Source organism: Martes martes (genome assembly GCF_963455335.1).
Source record: "Martes martes genome assembly, chromosome: 15".
Lineage (NCBI taxonomy): Eukaryota > Metazoa > Chordata > Mammalia > Carnivora > Mustelidae > Martes > Martes martes.
Window position 1 is genome coordinate 9,979,691 of NC_137903.1, and position 22,749 is coordinate 10,002,439.

The following is a 22,749-nucleotide window of genomic DNA, read 5'->3' on the forward strand; positions in this document are numbered from 1 at the left end:
TGCACCAGCTTCCATTCCCACCAACAGTGTAAGAGGGCTCCCCTTTCTCTGCATCCTCACCAATATCTGTTGTTCCCTGACTTGTTAATTTTAGCCATTCCTACTGGTGTGAGGTGATACGCGTTGTGGTTTTGATTTGTATTTCCCTGATTCCAAATGAGGTGGAGCTCTTTTTCATATGTCTGTTGGCCATCTGGATGTCTTCTTTGGAGAAATGTCTGTTCATGTCTTCTGCCCATTTCATGATTGGATTATTTGTTCTTTGGGTGCTGAGTTTGATAAGTTCTTTATAGATTTTGGATACTAGCCCTTTATCTAATATGTTGTTTGCAAATATCTTCTCCCATCCTGTCAGTTGTCTTTTGGTTTTGTTGACTTGTTTCCCTTGCCTGTTTCCTTGCCTTCGATGATGTTTCTAGAAAGAAGTTGCTGCAGCTGAGGTCACAGAGGTTACTGCTTTTGTTTTCCTTTATGATTTTTTCTTTTTTTTAAGATTTTATTTATTTATTTGACAGAGATCACACGTAGGCAGAGAGGCAGGCAGAGGGGTGGGGGAAGCAAGCTCCCTGCCAAGCAGAGAGGCCAAAGCGGGGCTCGATCCCAGGACCCTGTGACCATGACCTGAGCTGAAAGCAGAGGCTTAACGTACTGAGCCACCCAGGTGCCCCTCCTCTACGAATTTGATGGATTCCTCTCTCATATTTTTTTTTTAAGATTTTATTTATTTATTGGACAGAGATCACAAGTAGGCAGAGAGGCAGGCAGAGACAGAGGAGGAAGCAGGCTCCCTGCTGAGCAGAGAGCCTGATGTGGGGCTCAATCCCAGGACTCTGGGATCATGACCTGAGCCAAAGGCAGAGGCTTTAACCCACTGAGCCACTGAGGTGCCCCTCCTCTCTCATATTTTTGTCTTTCATCCATTTCGAGTCTATTTTTGTGTATGGTGTAAGGAAATGGTCTAGTTTTATTCTTATGCATGTTTAAATATAAACACCATCTGTTGAACAGACTGTCTTTTTTCCATTGGATGCTCTTTCTGCTTTGTTGAAGATTAGTTGACCGCAGAGTTGAGGGTCCATTTCTGGATTCTCCATTCTGTTCCATTGATCTCTGTGTCTGTTTTTGTGACAATACCGTACTGTCTTGATGATTACAGCTTTGTAATAGAGCTTAAAGTACAGAATTGTGATGCCACCAGCTTTGGTTTTCTTTTTTTCAACATTCCTTTGGCTACTTGGGGTCCTTTCTAGTTCCATACAAATTTTAGGATTATTTGTTCGAGCTCTGTGAAAAAAGATGATGGTATTGGGACGCCTGGGTGGCTCAGTTGGTTAAGCAGCTGCCTTCGGCTCAGGTCATGATCCCAGCGTCCTGGGATCGAGTCCCACATTGGGCTCCTTGCTTGGCAGGGAGCCTGCTTCTCCCTCTGCCTATGCTCGCTCTCTCTCTCTCTCTCTCTCTGACAAATAAATAAATAAAATCTAAAAAAAAAAAAAGTTGATGGTATTTTGATAGGGATTGAAGGATTTGCATTGAATGTATAGGTTGCTCTAGTTAGCATAGACATTTTAATAATATTTGTTCTTCCAGTCCATGAGCATGGAATGTTTTTCCATTTCTTTGTGTCTGCCTCAGTTTTTTTCATGAGTGGTCTGTAGTTTTCTGAGTACAGATCCTTTGCCTCTTTGATTAGGTTTATTCCTAGGTATCTTACAGTTTTTGGTGCAGTTGTAAACGGGATTGACTTCTTAATTCCACTTTCTTCTCTCCCATTGTTAGTGTATAGAAATGCAACTGATTTCTGTGCATTGATTTTATATCCTGCCACTTTGCTGAATTCCTGTACGAGTTCTAGCAATTTTGGGGTGGAGTCCTTTGGGTTTTCCACATAGAGTATCACGTCATCTGCCAAGAGTGAGAGTTTGACTTCTTTGCTGATTCAGATGCCTTTTATTTCCTTTTGTTGTCTGATTGCTGAGGCTAGGACCTCTAGTACTATGTTGAATAGCAGTGGTGGTAGTGGACAAGGGACATTCAGGATCCTAAGGAGTAACCTCACGCCCCTACTCTGAAGCCTGATTCTTCCCAGATACCGCAAAGAGCAGACATTTCTATTGATGTAAACTTCCTTGATCATCCTTTATAATATTTCTGTTTTTATCAAATTTTTCAGACAAAAATTAGATGTTTCATAAATTAAGTCCATGACCATCTTAGATGTATTGCTTTTTTAAATATTTAAGAAATATTACTAATTTTTCCAGTAGACATTATTGCTTATAATAACTGTTTCTTCCTGTGTGTTTAGAATGGAGTTTAGTTTGTTTTAAAGATGTTTATTTATTTATTTTTAAGTAATCTCTACACTCAGTGTAGGGCTTGAACCCACGACCTAGAGATCAAGAGTTGCAGGCTCTTCTAACTGAGCCAGCCAGGCGCCCTGGTTGTATAATGCTATTCATTCGAATAATATGTTTAGAGAATAGGGCAAGGTAAAGTTGTTTTATTTCTGTACAAAGGTCATAACAGATAGTTTTCTTGATTGACCACACCAAGAACTGGCTGTGTGTCCTTTCTTCTCAAATGGAGTTCCCTTTCTCTTACTTCCAATGGTAGTGGTGTCCTCTCCTCTCCACAGATTCATGTTTGATTCTCTGCATCTTCCTTCCCTTGTATAGTTTTTCTCCATAGCTTCTCTAGGATTGACCCTTTTAATTTTCTCATCCTCCATCCAAACCTCACTTCCCGCGTATATTGGCTCATAAGTATAAGCAGTGGTTCTTTACTATTCTGCTGTGATAAGCAGTATTTCCTTTGTGTCGTGGATGTGCAGGTTCTAGAATCTTAAAAATTCCCCTCTTTCTGAGTAGGATCTCTTCTGGGACAATTCTGAAATACTGTCTTCATCATGATAAGCTTGCCCCCCCATCTGGAATGCCATCTGCCCTGCAGGGCTCATTAGACCTGTCATTCCAGTGCCACACCCTCATGTGTTAGCTGCATGTTCAACGTATATTTATCAGATCTTTACCACTTGCTCTTTAATTAATTGTCCTAAGTTTTTTCATACCTGTTTTATGTTGTCTCTCTTCTTCTACACTAATCATTTTTGTGAGGTCACATACCTATCTTATGTCTTTTGTTAACCTTGCCATAACTCCTGGTATAGTATTTCTTTTTAAAAAGGCTTGTTGAGGGGTGCCTGGGTGGCTCAGTGGGTTAAGCCTCTGCCTTCGGCTCAGGTCATGATCTCAGGGATCATGGAATTGAGCCCCACATGGGGCTCTCTGCTCAGCGGGGAGCCTGCTTCCCCCTCTCTCTCTGCCTGCCTCTCTGCTACTTGTGATATCTCTCTCTTTCTCTGTCAAATAAATAAATAAAATCTTCAACAAAAATAAATAAATAAAAAAGGCTTGTTGATATTAATTGATGAGATGAATTTTAAAGTCAATATTTACCTTTTTCTTACACCCAATTGGGCAGAACTCAAGTAAACATTGATTAAAGCCGTTGGAACACTGCATTTACACTGGTAGATGATTCAGTACCTTTCTGCAGCTGACACTTTGTTCTGTAGCAAGAAGAGATACAGATAGGGTAATGTCTGGAACTCTTTAGATGATCTTTAACCCAGAATGTCTGTTTAATAAGAAAAAAGGCTAGGACTGGTTCTGTATAGCCAAACTCATGAGAACATAACACATGAATATGTATGTTTAGTGTTGGTTTGGGGTTTGTCTCAATTGCTTTGGCCTTTCCTGGTTGGGTGTGATGCACTTGCTGTCCTGGTTGCGTTTGACCCCTTCCATGGTAAATTAATACTCAACTATTCTGACTTAGGTTTGCCTTTTTTTCTTTTAAATTTTCTTTTTATAAAGTAGGTAGGTAATTTCTTACCTACTTTCCCTTTCTCACCTTATTTCCAAGTCCATATTGATATTTATTTAGTTGGTCCTCTGGGAAGAGTATACCAGTGCCTTTTGGAGGGAGGGGAGAGCTTTTTTTTTTGCCCAAAAAGTGGCCAAAAATAAAAAGTATTTTGTTTCTGTAACTGTCTCTTTTGAAGGACTAACTTTCCTTAATTTAAACCTTTAAGATTGAAGTAAAACATGCAGAAAAAGTGTTTAAAACAAATGCGTGATTGGGTGCCTGGGTGGCTCAGTTGGTTGGGCATCTGCCTTCGGCTCAGGTCATGATCCCAGAGTCTTGGGACCAAGCCCCATGTTGGGCTCCCTGCTCAGTGGGGAGCCTGTTTCTCCGTCTCCCTCTGCCTGCCACTTCCCCTGCTCGTGCGCTCTCTTTCTTTTTCTGTCAAATAAATAAGTAAAATCTTAAAAAAAAAAACCACCAAAAAACCAAACGCATGATAAAATGAATAATTTAAAACAAGTATCTGGGGGTGCCTGGGTGGCTCAGTGGGTTAAGCCTCTGCCTTCGGCTCAGGTCATGATCTTAGGGTCCTGGGATCGAGCCTTGCATCGGTATCTCTGCTCAACAGGAAGCCTGCTTCCCCCTCTCTCTCTGCCTGCCTCTCTGCCTACTTGTGATCTCTCTCTTCGTCAAATAAATAAATAAAATCTTTAAAAAAATAATGGTAAAATAAAACAAGTATCTCTGTAGCTACCACCTAGATTCATTCTTAAAGTTCCCCACGTGTGCACTTCCTCCCATTCTGTCTTTTGGGGGGTGGGGTCAGGGAGAGTTTGTGAAGAATTAGTATTATTATCTAAATGTTTAATATTTAATAATAATAAACAATTTAAATATAAATTATTCTTTAAAATTCTCTCTTAGAATCTACTAGCAAAGCCATCAGGGCCTGAACTTTTCTTGTGGATAGTTTATTGATTACTAGTACTATGAACAAAGCCCTCAATACTGAATGACTTATAAGAATCTGTTATCTCTGGACAGATGAAGATGATTATGCTTACAACACAGCGTCCCAGAGTATGCTCAACCACAGCTGCAAGACGTCTGTAAACCTTGGTGCATTGATTCAAACTCCTGGAGTTTGGGACCCTTTTGTGAAGAGTTACGTAGAGGCAAGTAGCCTTCTCATAAACTTTTATTAGTGTCATTTTGTCATGAGCCTTATTTTTATTGATCACATGGTAACTAAATGGAGAAAATTGCTTTAAAAAAAAGAGGGGTGGGCGCCTGCGTGGCTCAGTGGGTTAAGCCTCTGCTTTCGGCTCAGGTCATGATCTCAGAGTCCTGGGATCGAAGCCCACGTCGGGCTCTCTGCTCGGCGGGGAGCCTGCTTCCTCTTCTCTCTCTCTGCCTACTTGTGACCTCTCTCTCTCTGTCAAATAAAAAAATAAAAAAAATAAAAAGAGGGGTGCCTGACTGGTTCAGTCAGTGGAGCATGCAACTCTTGATCTCCAGATTGTGAATTTGAGCCCTGCGTTGGGTATAGAGAGTACTTAAAACAAAATCTTAAAATAAGTACAGAAAAATTTGTAAAAATTAAAAAGAGAGAATATGTCTCTTTTTGGTCTGAAGAATTTTTATTTTACTAATATACTGTAAATGTTACTTTTTTTTCCCCTTTCATCACTGAATAATGTGTCATGGTCAAATATTTATAAAATAAATAGCAATATGGTTTGTAAATGTTAAATGTATATTACTCTTGCTGAAGTTAGAAGAAAAGCAGAGAGAGACTTTATGATTTGATGGGATAGAGAAGACCAGGGGACAAAAATCTGAAAGTGGGCCACAATATGTGGGATGGGATGAAGACTAATGGCTTTTAGGAAGTTCATTAGGGAGCCATGCCGTGTCATCTCCAAGTCAGTGTGAAAGGACAGGGAGCCTTGGCATGGGCACTAGGATTAAATCTTCAAAATAACTGGCTTTTTGAGAGTTTCCTGGATGCTAACATGATAATTATGTTGTTAAAAGTTGATCTCTGAAACCCCATGCCGCATATGGGTAGGAACAAAAGGAAAGGAATTGTAGTTCTCACGTGTTCCCTTTGTGGCTGAAGCTATGTCGGGCACTGAGGTTAGTTGCGTCGTACGGTCTTTTTCAGTTGTTCGTATGCCCTCCTTGAAAGACTTTGTTTCTGAGAGGAATAGTTCCTAGGTTGAACTTGCTGCATTTTTCAGTAACAAAAATGTGATAAGGAGGACGTGAGAACCCACATAGGCCTTTGGTATAAGTGATCTGTGTTCCATAGAGGTCATGACGTACGTTGGTGAGAGCAACCACTGACATTACTATTTTTCCTTTACAATAAGTACTATTCGTCATTTTAATTAATTTTTGTTCCCATCAACAGAGTTAAGTTGTGCATTATCTTTCGTACAGCTAAGACATTTTGACTTATTTTATATAGATGCTGGAATTCTATGGGGATCGAGATGGAGCGCGAGAGGTGCTCACCAATTATGCCTATGATGAAAAGTTCCCATCAAATCCAAATGCTCATATCTACTTATATAACTTTCTGAAGAGAGAAAAGGCACCAAGAGAGAAACTCATAAGTGTGCTTAAGGTATAAAATGTTTATTTCAATGTTTGAACATGGTTGGGGATCTACTTTAAAACATCCTGGGGTGTCCGGCTCACTCAGTTGGTCTAGCATGCAACTCTTGATCTCAGCGTCATGAATTTGAGCCCCATGTTGGGTGTAGAGATTGAGAAAAAAAAAAAAGTAAGTTTTGAAACATCCTTAGGTCATGCTTTCTAGCTTTGAAATTCTAGCACTCATAGCAAATGATTTTGTGTGCCCTGAGGTGGACATGTGAGGCTTGGGTGACCCTCCACTGCCATCCCCCCACTACTCCTCCCCAAGTTAGGCTGAGGGCAAAGGATCAGTATTTTGGAAACCCTTTGTCACCCTTTCGGGAAAATTCTGCTTTGATACTTTTTGAAAATCAGCTTTATTGAAATTTAATTTACATACAGTAAAACACTTATTTTACGTATTAAATGTATGTATTAAATGTATTAAAAACAATTTATTGGGGCGCCTGGGTGGCTCAGTGGGTTAAAGCCTCTGCCTTTGGCTCAGGTCATGATCTCAGGGTCCTGGGATCGAGCCCCGTGTCGGGCTCTCTACTCAGTGGGGAGCCTGCTTCCTCCACTCTCTCTGCCTGCCTCTCTGCCTACTTGTGATCTCTCTCTCTCTCTGTCAAATAAATAAATAAAATCTTAAAACAAAACAAAACAAAACAATTTATTTGTTTATTTATTTATTTATTTATTGAAGGAGGGAGAGGGTAGGGGAGGCAGAATCTTTCATTGCGTGGAGTGTAATGTGGGTTCAGTCTCATAACCCTGAGATCATGACCTGAGCTGAAATCAGTAGTCAGATGCTTAGCCAACGGGGCCCCAAGAAAAATTCTTACCTTTCAGTCTTCTTTTATTTATTTATTTGTTTTTTTCTTTTTTTAAAGATTTTATTTATTTGACAGAGAGTACAAGCAGGGGAAGTGGCAGGGAGAGGAAGAAGCAGGCTCCCGCTGAGCCAAGAGCCCAATGTGGGGTTTGATCCCAGAACCCTGGGATCATGACCTGAGCTGAAGGCAGACGCTTAACCAACTGAGCCACCCAAGCACTGCCAGTCTTCTTTTAAAAAATACATTAGCTGGGACACCTGGCTGGTTCAGTCAGTGGAGTGTGGGACTCTTGATCTCGGGGTTGTGAGTTTCGAGCCCATATTGAGTGTAGAGGTTGCTTAAAAGTAAAGAAATGCCTTTGTAATATATACAAATTACAAGATTATTTTTTTCTTCCAGATTTTGTATCAGATTGTACCATCTCATAAATTGATGTTAGAATTCCATAGATTACTGAGAAAATCAGGTAAATAGTTTTTGTTTTGTATCTCTTTGTGCAGACAAGCTATAGACTAGCAAACTATGGCCAGTGGGCCAAATCCACCCCCACCTGTTTTTGTAAATCAAGTTCTCTTGGAGCACTTTTGTGTTGTCTATGACTTTTGTACTACAACAGCAGAGTTGTGTAGTTGTGACAAAGACCATACAGCTCACAAAGCTTAAATATTTACTGTTTGTCCCTTTATAAGAAAAGTGTGCTGACTTCTGCTATAGAATATTAGGTAATAGCACAAGAGAAATGGCTTTAATTTGTATAATTCACCTCGTTTTAATCTTTACTGCATTTCAGCTCGGTATAGAAAAGCACATACTTCTTCATAGAAGGAAGTCAGCTTAAGTCCAGTAGGTACTGGGGCTCCGTCAGTCCCTCATCTGTTAGAAGAGAGGGCAGGTTCTTTAAATAGTGTCCTCCCTCAGTAGAATGTAGCCCATTTAGGAATCAGATCCACCACTCTGACTTCATTAGCTGGAACTAAATTACTGAATTTTTCAGTAATTTACTGAAGAGTATGAATTTCAAAATACTGAAAGAGGTAAGAATTCAGTAATTTACTGGAGAGTATGAGCATAACAAATTATTTTAAACTGCTAACCAAACTAGAAGGCTTACAACTTAGTAGTATTTTACCAACCAAATATATATTTTTAGCCTTGTGCACCTCAATACCTTGTGTAAATTCTAATTGTGCCCATTACAGAAAAAGAAGACCACCGTAAACTGGGATTAGAGGTCTTATTTGGAGTCTTAGATTTTGCTGGATGCACTAAAAATATAACTGCTTGGAAATACTTGGCAAAATATCTGAGACAGACTTTAATGGGGTAAGTAAAAGACACAGTGTTTATTACTGGATCAGATCAGTAAAATTTCCCAGTATTTTAGCTGATACCTTTTACTGTTTAAGTAAAGTTATTTGCTTATGGTTTTTTATTTTTATTTTTTTTTTAATTTATTTATTTGAGAGAGAGAGAGAGAGATCACAAGTAGGCAGAGAGGCAGGCAGAGAGAGAGGGGGAAGCAGGCTCCCTGCTGAGCGGAGAGCCCGATACGGGGCTCGATCCCAGGACCCTGAGATCACGACCTGGGCCAAAGGCAGAGGCTTTAACCCACTGAGCCACCCAGGCACCCCTGTTTATTGATTTCTTGAACTGTGTCTTCAGCTGTTCTGAGTACATCAGAAGCCAGAAAATACATTCCCAAGTGAAACATACAAAAATACTGTCAAGATTTTTTATGCTGTCAAAAAAAGTACCGTACCTTACCACTGCGGTATTGGGGAAGACGTACGTTTTCAAGTTGGAAATGATGGCAAACAGTGGTCACCCCTACTCTTCGCCGGACTCTTTGTGAAGCTCTTGGTGATCTGTGTCATCATCTTGTAAACTCTCATAGGAAGCAGCTTTTCTCCCAGCTGTTTTTCAGTAACTTTCAGTGGGGCTTTGCAGGCCTCGTAAGATCATCATAGGTTGTGTTCATTCAGCAAATATTTGTTAAGTCCGCTGTGAGTTGGATTTCTGAAACTACACCTGTGATCATGATGTCATTAGTGCCACATTTCAAGTGAAAACAGGAGTGGTCCTAGTCATTTTTACTTTGTGAGAGGAAGGGGTTAACTTTGTGACAATGTTAAGGTTCATTTGTTTATTATATCCATTTTAGTTGGTTAGAATCTTTAGCATCGATGGGAACTTGTGTCAGGCTTCAGATATGACTTGACCTTGGAGACAGAAGAGGGCTGATTATAAAGCGTTTTTGGTGTGATAACTGTAAACCACTTTTCACATCTACAGCAGCATAAAACCCCCAACTAACCACAAGATTTGTGAAGGCAAAGAAGTGTACTATTCATTTTTTTAAACCTTTAGAAGTTCTGCCACAGGGCACACATGGGTGCTAATAAATATTTGCTCAATTAAGTTATTGACAAACACTTAGCATTGTCTGGGTTCAACTGTCAAACCTGTGTATTCACATATTTGTATAATAATGGCATCTTCATTTGAGTAGTAATTTGTAGCATATAAAGTAAGGGTTTATAGTAATTTTTAAGTAATAATCATCATAGCTAACATTCATTGAACATTTAGTAAGTACCAGACAATATGCAAAGGTCTTTATATGAGACCACTATACTCCTGGGCCAGTTTAATGACAGTGCTTTGAGATGGGGACCATTAATAGCTCCGTGGAAATTGAGGCTCAGAGAGGTTGAGCAACTTGCCCAGGATCACATAGTAAATGGGAGATTGGAGATTCAAATCCAGGATTTTGAGTTCAGGGTGTGTGCTGTTAACCATTGTGTGTACCAAACTGGCTATTTAATTAAATGGAAAGCAGAAATCAAAGAGAACGAAAAAGGATTTGCTTTCATGCATGTGCTATACCATTGATGGCCACACTAGAAAGTACTTTGAGAACATCTTCCTTGTCATCTTTCCACAGACTTTGTGTGTGTGTGTGTGTGTGTGTGTGTGTGACTGGGAAAATAACTATTTTCTTTGGGGATGTGGACAGATTCCAATCTCAGAATTTCTGGAATTGCTTCTTGGTGCCAGTGGCCTTTATGACTTAGAGCATATTGAACCACACAGTCTTTCTCAAGGGCTGGCACTCGCCCACTGTGACCATGTCACCAATCTGGACATCCCTGAAGTGGGGGGACAGGTGCATGGACATGTTCTTGTGGTGTTTCTTGAAGAAGTACTCTTGGATGTAGTGGAGGTAGTCTCAGCAGATGACAGTGGTCTTCTCAGCTTCATCTTGGTCAGTCACAGCACCAGCCAGGATCTGCCCGCCGATAGGGACATTTCTTGTCAGTGTAGGTGCCCTCAGTGGCCTCCTTGGGCGTCTTGAAGCCCAGACTGATGTTTTTGTAGTATCACAGGCACTTCTCCTTGCATGTTGCTCCAAGCAGGACCCCATTCTCATTTTGAGAGATGGTTGGCTGCTTTGGTAGACAGCCTCAGTCTGAATGTCCACCATCTTCCCAGCTGCATGACAAAAGGGCTTTCTTATGTTCAAATTCTGGCAATATCGTCCACCTCCCATCACTGACCTTCCTGTTTGACATTTTTCTTTTCTAGGAATCACCTTGCCTGGGTTCAAGAAGAGTGGAACTCCAGGAAAAACTGGTGGCCAAACTTTCACTTCAGCTCCTTTTGGGCGAAAAGCGACTGGAAAGAGGATAAAACATTGGCTTGTGAGAAAGCTTTGGTCGCTGGAATATTGTTAGGAAAAGGTACGAAGGTTTGTTTCCTTCTTATCTAAGCATAGCTTTTGGATGATTTTGAAATTACAAAGTGTGACCATTCATTCGTGCCACAGGTTACTGGGTACAGTGCCCAAGGACATTAGAGGCTGGAGAAATAACTGGTGAATGGGAAAACGAATGTTGAGTGGGGGCCAGCTGATGTGCTAGTGGCGACCGTCCGTGAACTAGAAGCAGTGATTTCATCTTGTTGATTGTGGTGGTTGGTTTTTATGCTGTAACTTGAGTATCTTTAGGGGCCAGTTAAGATAGAGGATGCGGACTGTTTTCACAGCAACTGACATTGTCTACCTTACAGTATTAGAAAGAGAAGAATATTCTCTGGTGATTTCATTGTTGTATAATTGCTATTATATTTAGTTGTCTGTTCCTATAAGGATGAAACATTTTTCCCTATAAAAAAGTATACCTCCTGTAACTTATTTAAAAATCCTCTTAAAAGAAAGGGAAATTGATCTTATCTCTGTGGTCTGTCTTGACTGTAAAAACTCTTACTGCTTTGTGCCACTGCCCTGTGAGGACAGAGATGGGACCACGGCTGGGTCTGTCCAGAGATGAAGCGAATGTCTCCGTGTTCATGAGTAAGCAGTCTGTTGCTGGAGAATTCAGAGTATCCTAAAAAACATTTTCGCTTGGCTTTAGATATGGTCAATACTGTTTTGGAATTAGTATTCTCAGTGAGTGTTTCAGATGGTTCCTAAGGTTAATAAAGTGCCAGTTTCTCAGAGGAAAGGGACAAATAAAAGTGAAAGCAATCGTAAGATTTCTGAACACACACCAAGGAACAGAAATGTGATTCAGACTGTGATTTCCTACTTCCTTATGAGCATAGAGGCATCTGGAACAGATACCTAAAGGCGTCTATGTTTGAGCAGAGTCCGAAAACCTGGCCTGATTTTCCAGTGCTGTCACCTTGCCCTGTCACTTAGGTTAAACAGTTAACCTTTGGGAGCCTTCTCTGAGTGGGCTTTGTTACCACCTGTCCCTGTTGCTTACAGGGTGGTTGCGAGCATCAAGTGAGCGTCACATCGAAGTGCTTAATAAATTCAGAAGTGCTCTCTGAGTATCAGGCATAACCATGCCCCAAAAGGGGTCCATCTCTTGTTTCGGGCTTTAGTGTCGGGGTTCAGTCAGTCTGGTCAGGAGTTGAGCTGGTTACACTCGTTATATCACAGGATTCAAATTCTGGTCACGGTCTGCCTTTGCTCCATGCTTAAGAGTCGGGTGTGGTCGCTGCCCGTCTTCCCGTCTCTGCTAAGGCAGGCCAGGCCCTGTCCCCTCGACTCCACGTCAGGTGGCTTGTGAGGAGGTAGGAGTTTTCTGTAGTTGATTTGGCTTTTTCGCTGTGTTAGGGTGGGAGCAAAATTTCTTTCCATCTTTCAGTATTCTAGATAGAAGCAGAGGTCTATGTACAAAGTATTTTGTTTTTCCTGAAGTGGTAAGTGTGTTTAGAAATACAGGTTATTAACACCACAGACACCGCTGCTTCCCAGCTAACGAAATGGTAGTCATTCTGGCACGCTGTTTTCAGGAACGATAAAATGGTTACTGTAGGTGCAGTATGTTTCCTAGCAATTTCCCAGAGGTGATGGATGGATTAGATACATGCTGAGACTATGATGAAATTAGTTTTTCTTAGGTGATTTATGATCTCACTCATTTATCAAATTAAAAAAAAACTTGTAATATCTAATTTACAGTTTTTTAACAGAGATTTGATTCATGTCTGAAATATTTAACCAGTGATCTGCTTAGCACTTTAAGACTATGACAAGCAGATAGAAGAACTTGTCATGAGCACGAGGCCCCTTTCTCGGGGCTGCATGGTCACCGCCCCACTGCTCGCTGGGTGCTGGAATGACTAGCCAAGTTCCGATCTCTTCTGACCTGTGAGTTTATTCTAATCCTTCACCTCAGGGTTTTCTTACAGAGAACTTTCTTACTGTTACAGATGCCTCTTGGGCTGTTGTTCAAGCTAACCTTGAAAGGGAAGCGATTGTAATTTGCTTTTGGAGAAGGCATATTTAATACATGAGTATGTGATAATACACATATCACCTTAAAGATTTTATTTATTTATTTGACAGACAGAGATCACAAATAGGCAGAGAGGCAGGCAGAAGGAGAGGAGGAAGCAGGCTCCCCGTTGAGCAGAGAGCCGATGCGGGACTTGATCCCAGGACCCTGGGATCATGACCTGAGCCGAAAGCAGAGGCTTTAACCCACTGAGCCACCCAGGTTCCCCACATATCACCTTAACTAGGGTTTGGGAGGCAGGGTGGAAAGCCAGATGAAGTGTGCGCTCGAATTATGACGGGTCGGAAACATTTTCGTATGTAGGAAGCATACATTTCCCCGGCGACGGCTCTTAGAACGTGCTCATACTGGTATACCTCATACAGATCCCCCCATTTTCATAATCTTTACTGTGCCAGAGCTGAAGCAAAATTTTTTAAAATGTAGAAGTATACTTGAAGCATTGGTAAGTATTAAAACTCTTTATTTTGTTTTTTAGGTTGCAGATATTTTCGGTTTATTTCCAAACAAGATGATCAAGTCTTAAGGAAAAAAATTAAGCGGATAAAGAAGTCAGTGGAAAATCACAGTATTGTAAATCCAGGACTCTGATATTGAATACTAGTTATTTCAGATGAGTAGCTACAGAATAGTAGCTCAGTGGGTAATTGTTGAATGTATTATTTATTTGGTGTTTCTAGGAGGGAGTTTATATGGCTGCCAAAAAGTTATTTTTATATTTTTCTATGTTTTCTTTTATTATAATTATAGTTAAAGAAACAGTCTCAGTGCCTTTGTTCTTTGTAAGTACATATTTTTCCTTTTTAGTACTGTGAAATATAATATTTATAATGGAATAACCTCTACATAAGAAATACATTTGTTTAATGTATAGAGAATACAGCTGTATAGCAGTGACTGCCATTTGCAAATAATTTGCTTCTGACTATTGTATAATAAAACATAACTTGTAGTATTGTTAAGTGAATTTATATTCTTCTTTAAGATTTTATTTTATTTTATTTTATTTTTTTTAAAGATTTTATTTATTTATTTGACAGACAGAGATCACAAGTAGGCAGAGAGGCAGGAAAAGAGAGAGGGAGGAGGAAGCAGGCTCCCCACTGAGCAGAGAGCCCGATGCGGGGCTTGATCCCAGGACCCTGGGATCATGACCCGAGCTGAAGGCAGAGGCTTTAACCCACTGAGCCACCCAGACGCCCCTATTTTATTTTTTTTAAGATTTTTTTAATTGATTTATTTGACAGACAGATCACAAGTAGGCAGAGAGGCAGGCAGAGAGAGAGAGGGGGAAGCAGGTTCCCTGCTCAGCAGAGAGCCTGATGTGGGGCTCGATCCCAGGACCCTGGGATTATGACCTGAGCCGAAATCAGAGGCTTTAACCCACTGAGCCACCCAGGCGCCCCTCTTCTTTAAGATTCTGAATGAGCCACAATAGGTTTGCCACCATAATAGAGGACACCTGGGTCACTCTGTAGGTTGAGTGTCCAGCTCTTGATTTTTGGCTCAAGTCATGATCTCAGGGTCATGAGATTGAGCCCCTCATGGGGCTCCGCACTTAGTGGGGGTGTCTGCCTCTCTCCCTCTACCCCTTCCCCTGCTCCCAGGTGTTCGGAAGCTCATGCATGTGCATGCTCTCTCTCTCTCAAATAAATAAATCTTTAAAAAAAATCTATCTATCTGTCTATCTATATGTATGTATGTCATGAGTTCTGTTGAGGAATTTTGGAAACAGAAGGATTTAGGGAAGGAATCTGCTTCCTTTTTTGGTATTACGACATAGCAGTCTGGGGCTCAGTAACCTGAGATAGAGCTACCTTCGACGCCAGAAGGCCAGTTTGGGTCAGAGAAGATAGAGGGGTGGCCTGACTTCAAAGAGCTCTGTCTGGTTTGCTGCTGTTTTGCCGGGCACAGCAATCCTCGAACTCCTTGCCTTTCTCTTGGAACCTGGGATGTGGCGGTCGGCAGTTGGACAGGGGAGGAGAATCTGCCAGTGAAACAGTGTCCTAGCGTCACCCAGTCAGCCCAGTGGGGAAGCGCGGCGCAGAAGCCGAGAACAGTTTTCCTGGAACAGGAGCTGGAGGTCTATAATATGCTGTGATAACTAATAGAGCGAGTGCTTCTTCCGCACTGGCTCGGCGCTTACACGTTGATGGTTTAGGTAACTTGCGTTTGAGTTCCAGGAAGGCCCACTAACTGTAGAGCAAGTCCGGTGTTTAGATGGCAAGCCACACATTTTCCCCATGGCTATGTTCCTGCTAATTTAAATACATCTGCAAGAGGGGCGCCTGGGTGGCTCAGTTGGTTAAGCATCTGTCTTCGGCTCCTTTGGGTCATAATCTCAGGGTCCAGGGATGGAGCCCTGCATCGGGCTCCCTGGTCAGGGGGAGAGTCTGCTTCTCCCTCTCCCTCTGCTCCTCTCCCTGCTCATGCGCGTGCTCTCTCTCTCTCTTTCTCTGCAGTCTCTCAAATAAACATCTTAAAAAAAAATTTTTGCAAGAAAACTGGGGGACAAATTATGCTTTGTCATTAATTTGATTCAATATTTTCTACTTAGTAAGATCACTATCAACAAGTAACTACTCATCCTTACAATATACATATGAAACAAGTAGGTGCCCCGCAGACCAACCATAAACCAAATTCAAGCTACTACATGAGCAGGGCCAGCTTTACTACTGGGAGTTGGTGAGTGCGTTGTGTAGGTGTTCTATAGAAGATCAGTACTAGGGGTGCCTGGGTGGCTCAGTTCGTGATCTGGGCGTCCTGGGATCGAGCCCCGAATCGGGCTCCCTGCTCAGCGGGGAGCCTGCCTCTCCCTCTCCCTCTGCTGCCACTCTGCCTACTTGTGCACTCTCTCTCTCTCTGTCAAATAACTAAATAAAATCTTAAAAAAAAAAGATCAGCACTATAGGAATGAAATCCCCAGATGACATGGACAAAATCTCTGGGCCGAGATTGTCATGGCATCTGCTCCCTGAAACCTTTAGTCAAAAGCTATTCAGTAGGATTGATGAGTTCTCATGATCTCCGGCAAATGGAGGTGGGAATGAAAGAGAAATGGGTAGATGGGGTTCTTGATTTCCACACAAAGCTTAGTGTTTTTTTTGTTTGTTTGTTTGTTTTAAAGATTTTTATTTATTTATTTGACAGACAGAGATCACAAGTAGGCAGAGAGGCAGGCAGAGAGAGAGCGGAGGAGGCAGGCTCCCCGCTGAGCAGAGAGCCCAATGCGGGGCTCGATCCCAGGACCCTGGGATCATGACCCGAGCCGAAGGCAGAGGCTTTAACCCACTGAGCCACCCAGGCGCCCCAAAGCTTAGTTTTCTAGAACTTTTATATCAAATGTTCATGTCGTATTAGGCAGTAAGAGCAGTGTGAATCAACTGTGAAATTTTATAGGTCCACTAAAGTCAGTTTCATTAATTATTACGGCTAAATATCTGGCACTTTTGGCTTTACATTTTATCTTAGTATCACCAGAATCCTGAGAATCATCCCTGTTCTACCTAGAAAAAAAGTGGGGTCTCACAGATTAAGTGACTCGCACAAGGTCAGAGCTGGAAGGTGTTGGCACCAGCACCTGAACCTGATCAGTGTAGTTCCAAAGATCACACTCCATCTGTCCTGCCTGTCCTGCCTCCCAGTTTAGTCAGTGTTTATAACCGGCAGAGCACTGAGCTAGGTAGCAAGGTGAAGAAGAGAGGGGATTCATAACCCAGAGTCTTCCCAGCTTCAGCAAAACCTGTCCTCTCTAACAGGCTTGGTAGGTTCCCTCGCTGTGTCCTTACTGGTCCCTCGCTATACAGCCTCTTAGCAAATCACTACATTATTACGTTGTCTTTGTATATCTGTCTTTCTTGATTGTATGTTATCTGGGCTTAATAATCTCCTATTATCAGTCCCTAACAATTTCTAGCTTAAATGCTGAGTAGAACTGAATGGAAATTCATGGAAGTTAATGACCTAGTGTGCCTGTGCCATAGGGAGTAGTATCTTGGGGTGCCTTTGCCAAGTGTGAGGTCTCAAGAGACTGGTCAGCTTGAATTCTGGGTTTATCATTAGGTAATTCTGTGACTTCCTGGGCAGGTTACTGAGCTTTCATAGTTCCTTTACCCATAGCTGAGAGACAGTAGGATTTATCTCATCAGATTGCTCTGAATAATGAAAAATATAGTGAATGCCTAGGGTAATAATTAATACTTAACAAATCTTAAGTAAGTGACCATCCATCATGCTGGTTTTAGACACTAAGTAACAGGAACCAAAGATAATTTAAAGTCTTGTTTTCTCCTAGAAACCTCTGAAATACAGAAATTGTGTAATAGTTGGGTTAATGCTTCCTACTAAAATACACCTGTCTTTCAAGCTGCGTACCATCCAGCCATCAACCTTGGACTTGAAGTCTTCACACACATTTGCGATCACTCAGTCCACACAGTTCCTCCTTGCTCACTTGCCCCAAACTCTGATCTCTGGCTCATCAGCTTAGTGGGACTGCCATGCTTTGCCTGGACTCTGACGCAATGCACTGCCCGTGAGAAGTCCCAAGACAGAGAAGTTAGACTATTATTGTAGAACTTATTTTATGAGTTTCAGTTTCGTATAATGCCAGTCTTGTGTTGTCTGTTGCCCACTACTTTGAAAACAGTTGTCTCATGTATTTTATCTAGATTAAATGATATGTAGACTAACTAAATTAAAATTAGGACCTTTTTCCTACAAAGATACCTTTAAGAAAATTAAATACAGTCTATTAAAAGAAAGAAATATTTGTGGGGCACCTGGCTGGTTCAGGCAGTAGAGCATGTGACTCTTGATCTTTGGGTTGTAAGTTTGAGCTCCATATTGGGTATAGCGATTACTTAAAATTTTTTAAAAAAAAGAAAAAAAAAGTCTTATTGAGAAAAAGATATAAACATATACATTCAACATATATTTTAGTCATGACTAAGATGTTTATATGTGTATGTATTTGCAATACATGAACTGACAAAAGAGTAAAATAAATTCAAATCAGTAAACAGGACAAAGAACCCAATAGGAAAAAATGGGCCAAGCACATGAACAAGTATTTCACAGCAGAGGGTAAACATGGACCATAAACACATAAGCCAAGGAGAAGCAAATCCGGAATGGAGTGGGGTACCACTTCAGACCCATTCATTGAGCAAAAATTAAGATACTGAGGTTGAAGAGATGTGGCTCCACAGGGTCTCTCATAGTAGCTGATGGGATGTAAAATACTGTAGTCATTTTGGGAAACACTTGCTTTACCATTTACTAAAACTATCCTTGAGTGTTTACTCGAGAAATGCTTGTACCTGTAAGCCAAGAGACAATAGCACTGTTCATCATAGAGGAAAAACTAGGAAAAAACCCCCCCACAAATGCCCATTGGCATGAGATTGGACAAATTGTGGTAGAGTCATGTAAAGAAAAATGAATAAACCGTAGCTTTATACATCAGCATAGGCGGATCTCAGTAACAGACCGGGTGGGAGAAATGAGTCCCAACTTACTACTTTATGCCTCCCTAGAGTTCAAACTTTATAAAGTTCAAACTAATGACTAAAATGTTTGTAAATGCATACAGATTGTGATGAAACCCCATATAAATAAAACAGGTAAACACAGGTGGTTACCTCTGGTTGGGAGAGGCAGAGCAATAGGGTGGAGGAAAAGCAGGGTAAGGGATGTGAATTACTGCTAATAGTCTAGTGTTTTAATTAGGCGGCAGGCTTTTCCTGGACTAATGTTGACGGCGTATCATGAGCCAGGGATTGTGATTTACCGCATTTGGTGCACTTCAGGCCACTTTGAACAATGAAAAGGACCATACGGTATAGATTCCATTTATATGTAATGCCCAGAGTAGGCAAGTCTACAGAAATGGAAGAAAGTACATTAGAGATTGCCTAGGGCAGGGGAAGGGAGGTGGATGGGAAGATAAGGTGGGAGTGATAACCAAAGGGTACAGGGTTTCTTTTGGGGGTGATGAAAAATATCCCCAATTTGGGGTGATGGTTTCACAATTCCCTCTGTTGAATATACTAAAAAGCATTTAATTGTACACTTTAAATGAGTTTACTATATGGCATGCGAATTTTATCAATGACACTTACCAAAAAGAAATAAAACCAAAAAATCAATAAGCTTTATGGAGTCAGAAAGGTCTGGATTCAACAAAGCACCTCACCTAACTGAGCTTCAGGTTTATTCTATAAAATGGGGTGATCTGAAAAATGTTTAGCATGAGTCTTGATGTTGTGTTTTTCTCAATAAATGGTAACATTTGTTATTATGAACAAAAAAAAAAAGGAAAAGAAACTGAACAAAGAACACAAGACCAAACTATTCTTTAATGAAGGAGTAAATGTGGCCTTTTTGGATCTAGCTATTTATCCATATTTATAGCACAAGGGATTTTTTTGGCTGGATTGGATTAGAATGTATTTTAAATATTTCAAAAGGAAATAAGCAGACCCTTGATGCATGTGGTCTGCAAATCCCATGACTAACATCTGATTAAGTTAATTTTTAAAATTAATCTATTTGAGGGGTGCCTGGGTGGCTCAGTGGGTTAAAGCCTCTGCCTTCGGCTCAGGTCATGATCCTGGGGTCCTGGGATCGAGCCCCACATCGGGCTCTCTGCTCAGCAGGGAGCCTGCCCCCCCCGCCCCCCGCCTGCCTCTCCGCCTACTTGTGATCTCTGTCTGTCAAGTGAATAAATAAAATCTTAAACAAAATTTAATCTCTCTGTCAAGTGAATAAATAAAATCTTAAACAAAATTTAATCTATTTGGGGTGCCTGGCTGGCTCAGTGCTTAGAGCATGTGACTCCCTATCTCGGAGTTGTGAGTTTGAGCCCCATGGTGGGCGTGGAGTCAAGTTAAAAAGAAAAAAGAAAGTTTAAAAACTGTTGTTTGAAACTCTTTCTCCATCCAAGATTCATGCTCCCCAAAGAAATAATCACACACCAAATGAAAGTCCACTCCTCTTCAGTCCTCCAAAGAACCCTCTCTGTGGGTCCACGCAGATACAGATGTATGCTTTCACTCAGCGAGTAGAGGCAGATCCTGAATTTCTGTCCCGTCAGCCCCATGATGGCAGTTGCCAGCTGTCTGCTTAAAGCTCCCCTTATGCCTGTACCAAGAATTCACATAATCTTACCAACATACTCTTCAGTTGGCTGGCTGCGTCTGGCGCACATGTTTTCCAAATGAAGATAAACAAGTAGAAGTGATTGCTGTGCTCTCATGTTTTGATACATCGTGATGGAATGAACAAGATCTGGGCTACATTCCAGAACACCTAAATTTAATATTTTGATTTTTATTTTTTTTAAAGATTTTATTTATTTTAGAGACAAAGTGAGAGAGCACGCAAGCAGGGGGAGGAGCAGAGGGAGAGGGACAAGCAGACTCCGTGCTCAGTGTGGAGCCCAATGCGGGGCTCGATCCCACCACATGGGCCGAAATCAGGAGTCAGACGCTTAACCACTTAGACGACTACACCACCCAGTTGTTTCTGAATACCTAAATTTTATTGCCGTTTTTCCCATTCACCCAGAGCAGGACCCTAAACGTTTCGTGGAGCATCTCTGAGGTAATTCACTTGTCTGTACATTGGGAATACAGCATTTCCCCTTTACCTCAAGAGAATTTTTGTGAAGTTCAAAGGAGATTAGGAAATACTTCATAAACTGTAATACAAATGAAGAGAGTTATTAATACATTCCCTAATCTCAGACACATCTGTTCATTTCCATACGGTGAGAAGTCAGATAAACCAAGAGAGAAAACTGTGAACTATATGGAAGGGAGTGAGCTAGAACATTTCTTTTTCTACTTTTTCTGTCTTATTCCATGACATGATGCTAGAATAAACACCAAACCTGAACCTTCCAACAATATTTTTGAAAGACACTTGCCAGGGGTGCCTGGCGGGCTCAGCTGGAAGAGCATAGGCAACCTTGACCTCGGGGTCATGACTTTGAGCCTGAAGTTGGGTGTCAAGATTACTAAAAAAATGAACTTTAAAAAAAAAAAAGCGCCCTTGCTATATGAAATAGCATGTTGGGTTGAAATGGGTTGAACTGTGTATTCCCAAAAAGATATGGTGAAGACCTAAGCTCCAGTAGTGACCTTGTTTGGAGGTAGGGTCTTTATGGAGATGAGGTAAAGTAAGGTCATGAAGGTGGGTCGAATCCAAAATGACTGTGTCCTCATAAAAGGGAAAATCTGGACACAGACACACACGAACAGAATTCCATGTGAACACAAAGACAGAAATTGGGGTAGCGTATCCTCAGGCTGAGGAATGTTCGAGATTACCAGTAAACAGATTCTTCGTGGCCCTGAGAGGAACCAACGCTGCTGTCACCTTGATCTCTGTCTTCTAGGCTTCAGAAGTGCCAGGCACCTGCTGTTTCAGCCCTAGTTTGTGATACTTTGTTACAACAGCCCCAGCAAACGAATACAGTAGTTTTTAAAAAGTTCTGTTTGCTTCCAAGACTGGAGCACAGGTGATTTTAGATACTCAGTCTGGTCCCAACTTGTAGTTCAGACTTAGCTCCAAAGCTCACGTAACAGTCAAAACTTGTTTCCTGGTCTTCTCCATCTGTACCTCGTCAGAGCACCCTGCTTAACCCTCCTGTGGATTTTCTTAGCCACTCCAGCCTGATGCCCTCTCTCCCTCCTGGGGGTTCCTAGTGGCAAGTTTGTTCTTCATTGTTTCCTTCATATCATCTGCCTAGTGTTATTTGGTCCTTTCTTCTCAGAGCATAAACTCCTTGAAAAAGTGTACTTTGTGCATCTGTTTTCTGTCAAACATTCCTCTTCCAGCATAATGCTTTGTGCATGATAATAGGATATGATGGTAAGTTAATAACTGCATAATTATTATATAATCACATATATAATTATATCAAAAATATTATGTTGTCCCATCTGAAATATTGCATCTTTTAATAATCAGAAATTTATGTTGTCAGTATGTCTGGTGGGACCTGCTAGCTGATCTTTTCTTGGTAATTTTAAAATCCCTCTTTGCCTAAAATAGTAAGATCTGATTTGAATTTACATGTCCTGGGTGGATAGGAATTATGTCCAAGGTGTTTTGTTTTTAAAATTTTACTTATTTATTGAGAGAGAGAGAGAGTGTGTGCGCGCGCACGAGTAGGGGGAGAAGCAGAGGGAGAAAGACAAGCAAAGTCCCCTTCTGAGCATGGACCAGGTCTTGGGGCTTGATCCCATGACCCATGAGATCATGACCTGAGCTGAAGCCAAGAGTTGGGCACTCAACAAACTGAGCTAAACTTCTCTATTTTTTATTATTATTTTTAAAAGATTTTTACTGGCCCCCCGGGGATCACGACCTGAGCCGAAGGCAGACACTGAACCCCCAGGTGTCCCCGCTATAATTCTTTAAACACAGTCATTAAGAATTATTTTCCAAGAAGCAGGCATTCCTTTTGAACTCAGTATATTTTGTGGCAGAGGCAAAACTGAGACATAAATGTTAATAAAAGATCTAAAAGTACTTTCAGGTCCCACATAGAATGAGAGAATGCACTGATTCTTACGCCTCAT

The 22,749-nt window shown here is 41.2% G+C and overlaps 1 protein-coding gene and 1 pseudogene across 2 annotated transcripts in view; one reads left to right on the plus strand and one right to left on the minus strand.

Moving 5' to 3' along the window:
- Positions 1–14,121, plus strand: part of TAF1A (TATA-box binding protein associated factor, RNA polymerase I subunit A) — a 30,803-nt gene extending 16,682 nt beyond the window's left edge. Inside the window, exons 6-11 of the mRNA XM_080825068.1 lie at positions 4,915–5,045; positions 6,344–6,502; positions 7,749–7,815; positions 8,549–8,672; positions 10,935–11,089; positions 13,635–14,121. Coding sequence (XP_080681194.1) covers positions 4,915–5,045; positions 6,344–6,502; positions 7,749–7,815; positions 8,549–8,672; positions 10,935–11,089; positions 13,635–13,747 — 749 coding nt within the window. The 3' untranslated portion in view covers positions 13,748–14,121. The remainder of the gene's footprint in view (positions 1–4,914; positions 5,046–6,343; positions 6,503–7,748; positions 7,816–8,548; positions 8,673–10,934; positions 11,090–13,634) is intronic.
- Positions 10,375–10,833, minus strand: LOC308356218 (small ribosomal subunit protein uS17-like; annotated as a pseudogene). Its single transcript has one exon. The product of its transcript is annotated as a small ribosomal subunit protein uS17-like (transcript).
- Positions 14,122–22,749: the final 8,628 nt, after the last annotated feature.